This window comes from Aulonocara stuartgranti, assembly GCF_965226115.1.
Source record: "Aulonocara stuartgranti genome assembly, chromosome: 18".
Taxonomy (NCBI): domain Eukaryota; kingdom Metazoa; phylum Chordata; class Actinopteri; order Cichliformes; family Cichlidae; genus Aulonocara; species Aulonocara stuartgranti.
In genome coordinates this window covers 13,039,147-13,051,240 of record NC_138954.1, presented here as the reverse complement: position 1 = coordinate 13,051,240, position 12,094 = coordinate 13,039,147, and the positions used below count along the sequence as shown (strand labels likewise).

Below are 12,094 nucleotides of genomic sequence, written 5' to 3'. Positions count from 1 at the left end.
TTTGAAGACAAATTAAAAGTACTTTTAGTCTTTAATCTTTAAAGTGGAGTGTGGTGTAATATCCAACGACTAAATCAAACCAACTAAAACTGAAATCTCTGATAAGATTTTTTTTCACTTTTCAGTCATCGGTTTGCTGTCTTTACTGCAGCTGAGCACATTTGTCAGCCCCACTCATTTACACACAATATGAAGGTGTTCGTCCCATGTTTTTGTTACACTATGGCTCAAGAAGCTTTAATGGCATTGTTTACAGTCACTTAAGTGACAAATAAGAAACAAGCCTACATGTTTGACTGCAGATGTTAGTCACTCAGAGTAAGTCATTAGCGTTACAGTGAAGAGCGCCACTAAAAGCAGTGAGATGCACCTCACCGTGTGTTTTACTAAGTATAATTTTTGTGTTGCTTAATTAATCCCCCCAGGGACGGAATAAAACACCCAACAAGATAAGTGCAATTAGAACAGGATGTTTTTTTTTCAGCCCGTTCCCTGTTTTACATCATTAATTATGCAAGGTTAGCCTTCCCCGTGTCTTCCACTGGGCGATGTGAAGCCACAGCGCCTGGGGAGGCCTACCCCTGTTCTCCACCAGAGAGGGCACAGGAACAATGTCAAATATGCCATCACGGGAATAGAGAATTATGCAAAAGACATTTATCCTTGGTGCTGCCCTGCTTGCAGCACCATGTCTTCTGCAGTCGCACAAAGGGAGCAATTTCTACAAAATTTCCTGGTTCATCCTCTACGATGGTTGAGAGGAGTAGGATGGTTCCCTGCCCACTGCTGTGCGAGCTATTGCAGCACACTAATCAATATATTTTATTATTTTTGACACACCATTATTTCCATGACCTAACTTTCACCTCTTAACGCACAGCGCTGTCTGTGTTCGTGACCTTTTAGCCCACTAGGGATGACAAGACCCTTCTAAAAGTCAAAGAGGAGTCATGTGACCATCAGAGCCACAGGGAGCTGGAGTAAAAGAGCACAACCTTGCACCTCGAGTATATTTCCCTTCTCTCCAGACACTCGTGTGGGTGAGAGCTCATGTTTGGGAGTGGGCAGCAGTGAAAAGTCCCATTGTGATGTTTCATGAGCCCAAGAGTGCACCAAAGAAAGAAAAATCCTCTTTAGTGCAAGAGCCACCCTGAAAAACTGCTCCAGTGTGGGTGTCACTGGTGCAGCATACTTTATTTATTCAATTACAACTTTTATTGCCAAAGTTTCACAACTACTCGATGGATTTAAACACACACACACACAAATCCCAAAAGGAAGAATCTACCTGTCTTTGCTTCTAGTATAACAAAGCATAACATAGTATTTCATATTCTCTCCCACATGTGAAATTGGTTATTGCATTAACATATTTGTCATTAATAAAAATAAATTAATTATTTGCAGGCAGATTTGGTTGGGACCATCACAAAAACACCAGCCGGGGTTTGATGAAGAGGTCCAGCTGTGCTGAATCCAGCGATATGAAATTTACGACTGCATAAGGTTGAGAAAGGGTTTCAGATTAAAAAGTCTACGACGTGCCTGCGAAAAATAAACAGGTGAAAAATGGTATTATTCTACTTCAAAGTATACAAGTTGTTCATCCACTTAAAACCACTTTAAAATCTGGAATTTGGTCACTGTATAGAATTTTTGAAAGTTTTCTCTTTTCACATCTAGTTTTAGTTTAATTTTAGATCACAATAATAATCTTGGTTCCCTGATTACTCAGTGACAAAATACGAGTTGATTTCAGGGTTTAAGCTTGCATTTGGTAAATTGTCACTTAAATTCTCAATGTGAGCTTCAAACAAATGAGAGCACAAGTGAGGGACGCCATCGTTAGGCTTAAAGACCAAAATAAATCAAATAAACCCATCAGAGAGAGAGAGCGAGCAAAAAAGAGCTCAAAGAGAAAGAGCTCAAAATCCTCACTTTAAATTAAATGTGTAAATTTTGTTATACATGTACAATATCAAATGTAATTGAATCAGGTCAAATAAAAGTTAGTTGATTGGTGTACATTGTTTATACGAATCACATTTTTCTTTGTCATTAATTATCTGAATGAATAAATTTGATGTTTGGTGTACGTTTGTAAAAAGAATGGACGCACTGGACAATTCAGCAACATTGAAAGGCCTGAAAAACCACAGAGGACGACTGAAGTGGATGATGACAGAATTATTTCCATGGTTAAGAGAAATAACGTTACATCTAACCAAGTCTAGACTCTCGATGAAGTAGGCGTATCATTATCAGTGTATAATCACCAGACATCTTCATTAATGGAAGAATGACAGGGTGCAGACCACCGGTTATACTCAAGAACAGGAGATTAATTTATAGCAGGATGATGGGAATTGTTGTATGCAATACTGAAACTATCAGTTAATGTGTGTGTGGGTGTGTAACCGCTGAAGTACACTCACTCACACTGACTGAAAGTGAAATGAACTAAATTATATGAAACAGAAAGTACATGCTTTACAGAGTAAAATGATGCACCTCCAAGAACCAAAAGGTTTATTTCCATCATTAACCAGGGTCTCTGATGTCTGAGTGATGTAATCAGAGGGACCAGTGAGAGACAGACTCAAAGGAAAAAAATGTAGAGAGAAAAGGAGCAGAGGCAAAGATACCCAGCGTTTCATCCCTGGCACAAAAAACCAACTCCCAACCGTGTTAAATTTTTTATCAAAACATCTGAATCCTCAGCTGCACGGTGAGCAGCGGTGACGTTGCTGTGACGTCACCGGAGATCTACTTGCCAAAGCTCCTCAAAGGGAAATGAAAACTCGTACTGAATATTAATTATTCCTCTGAACCACATGATAACTATTCTGAAGATAACCCAAGGGACAAAAAGTGTTACATATATGTTTTTAGTGGCTGAATCAAACAAATCAGTAGAAACGTTGCTGTATTTTTAACCACAATCAATATCTGATGCACAAAAATGAAATTCTGAACCCTGTACTGCATTCACTCCCACTTCCTCTAGTTCTCTTTTTTTAATTCTTGCTTTTCATTGAACGTACTAAAGGCTTTTCCTCCTAAATAGTATCTTTATAATTCATTAAGAGCTCTAATTTATTTCCGCTTCTTTTGTACTTACTAGTGCCTTTTAAACCAAAGACAGAGCCACACCAACAAACACATATTACCACAAGGAGAGAAATAAAATGTTTATTTTAGTGTCTGTTTTTTCTTTTTTTCTCTGAACGCTAATAATAAAGTTCACCAGTGTCCTGTGGATGGCAAACATCCTCAAAACACAACAAGTACAACAAAAAGTGTTTCCATTGGGATCACCCAGTAACATTTTGGAATCAATGTAGTGATTAAAAAAAAAAAAAAAAAAGAACAAAAAAAACAATCAAAACTAACCATATCCACAAAAGAAAGAAACAACAAAGCAACAGTAACAAGTGTAACAGATCAGAGTGCTCCGCCAGAGGACCTGGAGGTTTGTGCACCCCCGCTTACAGTTTGCGGGTACAGAGCGAGTCTTTATTATGCTTTATGTTTTTAACAGTTTTATAAAATATCTAATTCAGAAAATAAACTGTGGGCCGAACATGGTAAAAACTGAGTCCAGTGGATATGGGTTACAGCTTTAAAACCTTTTCACGGTGCGGTCCGCTGCTCTTTTGAGCTCTTCTTTCTTTTAATATTTGATTTGCAGCACAAAAAAAAAAAAAAAAAAGACAAACATGGAATGAATACCAAAGAAAGAAAGACTGATAACAGATCATAAATTTTTAGAAAGTGTTAAAATAAGAGGGGGATCTAAATATATATATTTCTATGACAGCACATCTTCCTTACGTATTCTGTACCCTCTAATACGTACCAGCAAGACATTTCATGTGTTTAGTTTTTGGTTCTGTATGAATGTGAGCGTCACCAACAGCCCCCGCGCAGAAAGATAAAAACCCGTGCTCCAGCTTTCAGGTATCGTGTGCCATTTTTCCAGAACAAGCGTCTTCATTTCACTGTTTGAGAGCATTTCCTTGTTATTAGTGTTACGTTGCCGCTTCGGTTCCTTCACTGTGGAAGAAGGGACCTGAAGTAGCCCCTTACCGTCCAGACGTTGAGCATTCATGTTTTTTTTGTTTTGTTTTTTACTCAGGGCTGGAACATTTAACACTTTGACAAATGGTAAACAAAACATGAGAAAAATATATTGTTTTTATTTATTTTTTCATTTCTACTCTTTTCCTTTCTTTTTTTTTTTTTTTAAAGGCTAGTGTTATTATTTTTTCTACAGAGAAGGGCGGGGGACGTCGTGACAAAGCTAATTCCAAAAACTTTAAGATGTCAGTGCTGTCCGACTGGCTTGAAGCTAAAAAGTCGCTGTCTAACGTTTATCCTCATTAGTATTTTCATGTATGTACAAATAAAATATGGATTGAAAACACCCCACCAGCTGGAAGAAGAGGAAGCTCAGTTCATCTGTCGGGAGGGGGCCGTGCCTCTTCCCCCCCACCCCCCCACACATACAGCGACACTGGAAGAACTTAGCAGTCACTTTGGCCACCGACAAAGAGGCCCCGACGAGATATTTCTGATATCAGTGCAGATTTACATGATATAAAAATAATTAAGAAAGAAGGTAGGCTTAAGGACAAGTGGCTATAAATGGCAGAGTGTGAGATTCAATTTGGCAAATAAGCGTTCTACTTGTGCATGTGTGCGGCCCTCGAACAGAAGGTGGATGTCATCGGGTTGTCTCGTAAACATGCAGCTTGAAGACACTGAGACGCCACGTAAACACGTGCATGAGTGTGTGTGTGGTGTGGTGTGCGTGTGCACAGACGCCACGCCCCCTCACACACACTCTTCCGCCGACATGAGCAGAGGGTTGATGTACTCGAAGCCTTCAAACTCAGACTGGTCGATCTTCTTCACGACGTCCCTGAAAAAGGAAAAAAAAAATGGAGGAGAAAAGATCAAAAAGTTGGTTAAAATCGACAGAAAACTGAGGCTGCAACAGGAAATGAGCACAAAATGAAGCGCTGACTCACTCGTCATCAGGCGTGAGCTGGATTGGCTCGTTGGTGAACTGGGCGTCAAAGTTGTCCAGTCCGTATTCCCCTGAGATGTTGGGCTTGAACGGAGGGACCACCTGTTTATGTTCCAGCTGGAAGTAAAGCAAAGGACGAAGGTAGGACCCAGTTTTTAAATAATTCTTTAAATAACCAATTAGTTGCTTAATAGAAAATTAATCTGCAAGTATTTTTGTGATTGATTAACCAAAAAAAAAAAAAAAAAAGAGCTTTTCAGAGTGGCCAGAAAAATCTAATTTCAAAGCATCTGTTTGGTCTCTGAGAAACTGTGACTATATTTTTCATACACTAAGAGATGAATCTATTGAGAAATAATCTGTGAATAATGGAAACAATCCTTGTTTGCAGTCTTATTAAGAAGCTTCAAATAGTGACTGTATCAAGGTTGTATATGAGTTTGTCCAACAGGATTTCTGAGAGGATAAGCTCTCCCGCAGCTGTAATCAGGCCTGAGTGACGTCCTCTCCACTCAAAAGCATTTGATAAGATAAGATAAGATAAGACTTTATTGATCCCACAACGGGGAAATGTTTGCATCACCTCAGCTCAGGTACAGATATATGAAAAAATTTGAACACAGAGTAAAAACTTTTATTAGGGACTTCCACTCATTTCCTCTGCCTGTGGTTTCATTTATCACAGTGTACGTGCAGCTCTCTGTCCCGAGTGTTACTGCACTTGTTTGGAGGGCAATAACTGCTCCCTCTGCAGGCCAGAGAGCACACTGCGGGGCAAACATCAGCGTTGGGGGAAACGGGGTGGGAGGGTTGTAAGCTGATCCTCCAGACACTCTGACCGAGTGCTGGGTCTCAGCTCCAGACCAAACAGGGAAAAGAGGTCATGGTGATCCTGGCGAGCTGCCCTGTCTGTCTGTCTGTCTGTGCAGATAAAGCTGATGTTACGTGCTCTGTCTTCTTTAAAAGATTTAAAGCAGATTTAATCTGGATTAGTTTAACACTTAAATGACCATACTATAATTTATACAGTAATGCTTTTAATGGCTTTTAAGAGTTGTCTTTATCTATGAAACACTCTAAAATGTTCTGATGTACTTAAATGTCGTTTTCTCTGGAGAGAGTTTACAAATTTAGTCAAATATAAATTTCCTGTATTTTCTTTTCAATAACAGACTGTTTTAATTATTAAGGTGTGTTTGAGTGAACTGTGTATTACAGTTTGCTGGGAGCCTAACACCAAACTCGAAACTAACTTTGATCAACAAATTACAATCAAGTCTTCACAGTCAGGGTGCTTTATTAATCCTTTGTTGCTTCCAGGCTTCTGTTTAGCATACACATCACTCCTGACCACCTCCTGGTATATCAATAAAGACGAGGGTTGGATGCCCATTGAACGGTTTCTGGGTTTTTCCATAGGCAGCTGCATAGGCAGAGACCCCTCTCCTTGACCTCTATAATAAATCAATAAATGTGAGGTCTAACACAGTATTGACAGAATATGATAGAAGCTGATCACTCTACAAAAGAGCTTCAAGGCTCACTCCTAACAGGCTTTCAAGGGGTAAAGATATCTTGTGTGTCTGTAATATATGCATGTTGTGCAGAGTAATATTTTGATGACACAGTTTTCCATTATCCATGCCACATCAATGGGCCAATTTCATATGAGAAATTTAAGATATTGGAGGTAGGTTAGTATTTTTACAATTTAAAAATGTCACAACGCATATAAACATGTGGCGGGCGTCCAAAATGACTCTAGATGAGGTCACTTGAGAGTTAATTACGTTTATAAATGGGTAGAAAATGTAAACTTTTTTTAGTAAAGTACGACGAATACGTGACAGCAAATTCAGATATGACAGATTTGTTCTCATCGCTAAAAATACCACAACAGTATAATTTCATTCTAATTAAGTAAAAAAACCCAAAAACAAATAGTATTAAACACAATTAGCCCTAAACTGCAAAATTCACTTTCATCCTTTACCTTAAACAACTTAACATAAAATCAAATTATTTATTATTAAATTAATTAATTTTATTTAATTAATTAATTTTATTTTTCCTTAAACAACAGAGACAGGTAAGTAAAACAGATAAATTAAATAAAGAAGGTTCAATAAAAGTGTTCAGAAACAAAGTTTATCACACTAAGTCGTGTTTGCCTCATCTTTGTCATTACTTTATGTGATTTCATTTTTTATCAGTTGGCATATCAAACTCCGCCCCCCCCCTCCCCCTCCAATTGTTGTCATTTTCATTAACTGATGGCACGACCATAGCTGGACTGGCCATCGGCCCACCAGGCATTGTTGGTGATTTTTCGTTTTTATGTGCCGATTTTTTTTATTTTATTTTTTTTGTAACGGTATAAACAATGAGAGGTGGTGGATTGGCCAGATGCTGGTCAATGTGAAAAAATAACTCAGTTGTTTGGTGGTGGCAATGGCGGCGCTTCCACAGAGGCCAGCAGGTGGATGAGAGAAAGGGGAGGCAGGAGGAGGAGAGACCAGAGGCGGCCGCCGGTCCGAGTGTCAGGTGAACTGAACTTCAGGTAAGAAGTTATGACCTGCAATCTATCTGGGTCAGATACATAACAAATTTAGGTTGAGTTTATTTTCGTTGTGCTGACTTTTAGTCAGTTACAATAACTCGTACTGCGAACTAACAAGCATGACGGAGTTTCTATACAGCTGGGTGGGTGCTATGATGTTACTGATAGTGAACTTTATTTTATTCATAAGGTTAATTAGTAGAGTTGTCAACCATCCCATTAAAAAACGGAATCGTCTGGTATTCAGAGAAAATATTACGCGTTTCTTATTGAGGTGAAAAGGAACAGTTTGTCCCGGACTTCAGCTACAATGAAAAAGACACAAAGCTGGAATTATTCTGTGTTTACGCTGCACAGCTGCCTCTTCTTCTCTCATATTTTCTCCTGTTTCTACTTCAATCATGAAACTGATCAATGATCAGCTGATCGTCTCTCTTGTTTGTTTATCGCCCACTTTGCGCCAGAAAGAGGAAACCGCGCTAAACAACAGCAGCACGTTTAAGCTTGATCAGCTGATGTTAGAATTTATTTAATATTAATTTCTACTATCAGCTGATGTTTGCTGGAGCCACAGCTATAAAGCTGCTGGTCATGATGTCGGTTTGGATATGTGGTGAGAGGGAAACATGAAGATGAAACCAGGAGATGTCCTTACTGAACAGGTGATGGAGAAACAGGTTTACCTTTTAGGTGACATGAATGAGTTGAAGGAAAGCTATGAACTGTTTCTGAGAGACAAATAACCCCAGGATCTTTTTCTAAGTAGCTGACAGCTGGTAACTGTGCAGGGGCGGGTCTAGCCAAGTTTTGCCAGGGGGCCAGGTAGGACATTAACAGGTAAAGGGGGGCACAAAGAAATACTTTCTTATTCTCATTTAAAATATCTAGCTTTTAATAAATAATTATCTGAATCTTACAACCAAAGTTTTTATCTGACATAAAATGTATAGAAATCATACATATACCAACAAGAAAGTGTACATCACTGTCACAACAGCGTTTGTTTTCATTCAAAGGCTTCAATACCTGGTGGGCCGGTCTCTAGTCAAAATGCCCGGGCTGTTTTTTTGTCCCAGTCCAGCCCCGGGCACGACACACAGTGAATTAATCTGAGAAGGTGCATAAAAAATAAATGGCCGCGCCAGTGGTGCACATCGCAAGTTAGCTCGCATAGACACATTAGTTGTGCCATACTGGCTTCTTAATGAGCTAACAACCCCAACTACCAGATTCAACTTGTAATTGGCTAAAAATAACTTAGCCTACCGGTGAGAGGGACGTTGCTAGCTGGCAGTTTTTTCAAGCAATGTTGAAATTTCCACATTCTGACACTTCAAAAGCTTCAGGAGCTCTCTGCTCAGCGCAGCAAGAACTCCATAACAGCAAATGAACTGTACAATAATAAATAAACTGAACTGGCTCAGTTTATTTTTCTTATTATTGTTGTGGGAAGACCATAAATAGCATTTGGATTTTCTGTTGTACAGTTCATTTGCTGTTATGGAGTTCTTGTTATGGATAAAAAGTGTCTTTTTTTGTTTCAAAATAGCTGATAAGTATTTGCTGATAGCTGCAAACATCTGCAAACAAATATAATTCTATAAAGTGGTTCGATATAATGTGTAACTGTTAATATAGGGCGTTATGATTGCATAACATTGGCACATTGACTTCTGAGGAAATTTTAGATGGCACTCATCATCAGAAAGGTTGCCGACCCCTGCTGTAGCTCATCCATGAGCACAGTTCGGGCCCCATCAGCTCATCAGTCCTTCAGTTGGATACATTAACAATACATACATTATTCATTCGTTCATGCGCTCATATGTAAGGTTGAAGCTAATATCAACATGAGGCCGTGAGTCTCATCTGACACTCATTTCATGGTTCTAAGGGTCAAAACAGGAACCTAAAAAGACTCCTGGGTGATAATTTACTCATCGCTGAAACTGATAACAGGAAGCAACAGAAATAACGAAGTATTTTTAGCCCTAGTTTAAATTTCACCGGTATTTTTTTTTCTACAAGTCATTTCGAGATACCAAACAAGTGACTAACATCTGTAAATACAGGTCCACATCTTCATTTCCTGCACTGCGTTCTACATTTGTATTCACACTCATACTGGTTTTCAGGCATAAACTATAAATAAGGATTATACACAGACACAAATACCAGTCATAGCAAGAATCCAGTCAAGCATGTGGTTTTCAGTATTAGTGGCAACGAGTGCAAACCGCAGCTTCAGAGAAAGCATCAGCGATATCTGAGCCAACCTACGAGCTTCTCTGAGGTTCCAGTAATCATGCCGAAATTTGTGAATGAAACGATTTGTAAACAGCGGCGCTGAAATTAGAGTGTTAATGGCTTCTTCGTCAACATGAATCACTGCTCGACAATCCGGACATGCAGAGATCGACATATCGGCCCCGTGTGATCCGTCCCCTCTCGTTTCCTCTCCGTCTTTAAACTTCCTGTGTGTGTGTGTGTGTGTGTGTGTGTGTGTGTGTGTGTGTGTGAGAGAGAGAGAGTGAGTAATCGTATCTGCTGCTGTCAGTCTTCTGCCTGGCCTGTCTGTTTCCAGCTGCCTGCTCTTCACAAAGAAACAAGTCTCACCCCACAGCTAATAACCTCAGTATTGACAGAGCGTCTATACCTGCAGGGCAGGAGAAAGAGCGCAGGAGACGGCGACCCTGCGCACTCAGATTTGACCTTCTGCGGTCTCGCGGCAGCTCTTGTTTTTCTCCCCCTTTTCCCCCGCAATCGATTGTATGGATTTATTTTGACCTATCCAACATGCACCAATGCTGATTTCCTTCATTTGAAAGAACTGACTGAGAAAAGCAGAGGATGAAATTGAATCACTCACGAGCTCCCAGTCGACGTTTCGGAAAAACGGGTGGCCCATGATGTCGGCAAAGCCCGTCTGAGGGTGGCAGCCCAGGCGCTCCTTGGGATCCTGTGGGAGTGAGAGCGAGAAGAGGGTGAGAGACGGTGGGAGACTATGGTGGAAGGGAAAGATAACAAGTCCAATACCCGAGAAGAAAGGTGGAGAAAGTGAGAAGAAAGAATTGGGAAGGAAAGTGGATACATTTCCCCAAAAAAAAAAAAAAATGCCAGTAAGAGGTGGCACTGCTACAGGCCTGTCAGACCCTCTCTTACCTTGTTGAGGAACCCTTTGAGGACGCTGGCAGCTTTGACTGACAACGAGCGTGGGATTCTGATCTGTTTTTCCAATATTACTGCAGGAGGTGACAGAAAAGGGGTCAAGGGGTGGACAAGAAGAGGAGAGGATAAGATGGTGCCAACACTGCTGCTGTTATGAGTTCAATCCTGCTGGGTATGCTCGCAGCAGCCCAAGATATGAAGCTTTTTGTTAACCCACCTCACTGTTAATTATAAGAAACAAACACAATATAAAACCCTATTTATACTAAAATAATGGGGTGGGGGGGGGGGGACACATGGTTTCACACTTCTCTCTGTAACAGATGGCATGTTCCTGGTATTGAGAGAAGCCAATAGAAAGGTGTCGACATGAAGGTGTTGCATGAACTCAGCAGTTTTTTTACCAACCGCAGAAGCACGCTGTTACCTTGGAAGAGGTAGTCTTCTGTGTTCTGGTCAGGGTTGTCGGAGCTGCCGACGATGTCGAAGGGCGACCGGCCCGCCATCATCTCGAACATGAGCACGCCTAGTGCCCACCAGTCCACGCTGAACCCTGGGACACACACACATATCGTACGTTACAGCTCTGACGCTTTGAAACGCCAAAACACCACAAATGACCGACAACTGCAGGAGGAACTTTTAATTGCCACTTACAAAACTTCAAAGTACACCAGCATGTCAGGGTTACTATAGCAACCACCTTCACTTTAAAAGTGGGGGTTTCTGTATATTATCACACCTTCGACAACAAGAACATTATTCAGATTGCCTACTTCTCTCTCTCTCTTTCTTTTTTAGGCCATTAGGGCAGGAATGTCACAATCAGTTTAACTCTGAAAGAAAATGAAGGACAGATGCATTTCCAGTAAATTCATTTGTATGTCTCACACCACCTTCTCACCTACAGTTTGGTCCACATAAAGCTCTAAGCTAGTCTAGAAACAAGTACTGTAGTCTTTATAATACTTAGTCAAGAAAATAATGCTAATAGTGCTAATAAGATGCTCAACCTCATCCTCAGCTGAGAAAACGGAGCGAGCCAAATGTATTTAAAAATTAAGAGACATGTGGCCCGCGGGCCTTGAATTTGGCACATGTGCATTGGAACTGAACAGCTGCATCGTTTCACCAAATCTTAGCTGTCACTTCACTTGTAACAGCACTTTCAAACATCTGGTTTTGCTCCACATCACAGATTTCAGAAGACTGTAGTGTTACTATGTGATTTAAAACAGGACAAGACTTGATGACATAAGCATGAAAGGAGAAGGGCAAACATGGAGATATAAGGATGTTTTTAATGTAAACTGCATACATTTTCACAATATGAA

The 12,094-nt window shown here is 40.2% G+C and overlaps 2 protein-coding genes across 2 annotated transcripts in view; one reads left to right on the top strand and one right to left on the bottom strand.

Moving 5' to 3' along the window:
- LOC309693535 (polyhomeotic homolog 3) overlaps positions 1 to 12,094 on the top strand; it is an 82,893-nt gene that overhangs the window by 9,699 nt on the left and 61,100 nt on the right. The gene's annotated exons all lie outside the window — the stretch shown is intronic.
- prkci (protein kinase C, iota) overlaps positions 3,177 to 12,094 on the bottom strand; it is a 46,315-nt gene continuing 37,397 nt past the window's right edge. Inside the window, exons 14-18 of the mRNA XM_082512859.1 lie at positions 11,188 to 11,313; positions 10,755 to 10,834; positions 10,462 to 10,551; positions 5,034 to 5,149; positions 3,177 to 4,924 (exon numbers count right to left, since the gene is read on the bottom strand). Coding sequence (XP_082368985.1) covers positions 4,837 to 4,924; positions 5,034 to 5,149; positions 10,462 to 10,551; positions 10,755 to 10,834; positions 11,188 to 11,313 — 500 coding nt within the window. The 3' untranslated portion in view covers positions 3,177 to 4,836. The remainder of the gene's footprint in view (positions 4,925 to 5,033; positions 5,150 to 10,461; positions 10,552 to 10,754; positions 10,835 to 11,187; positions 11,314 to 12,094) is intronic.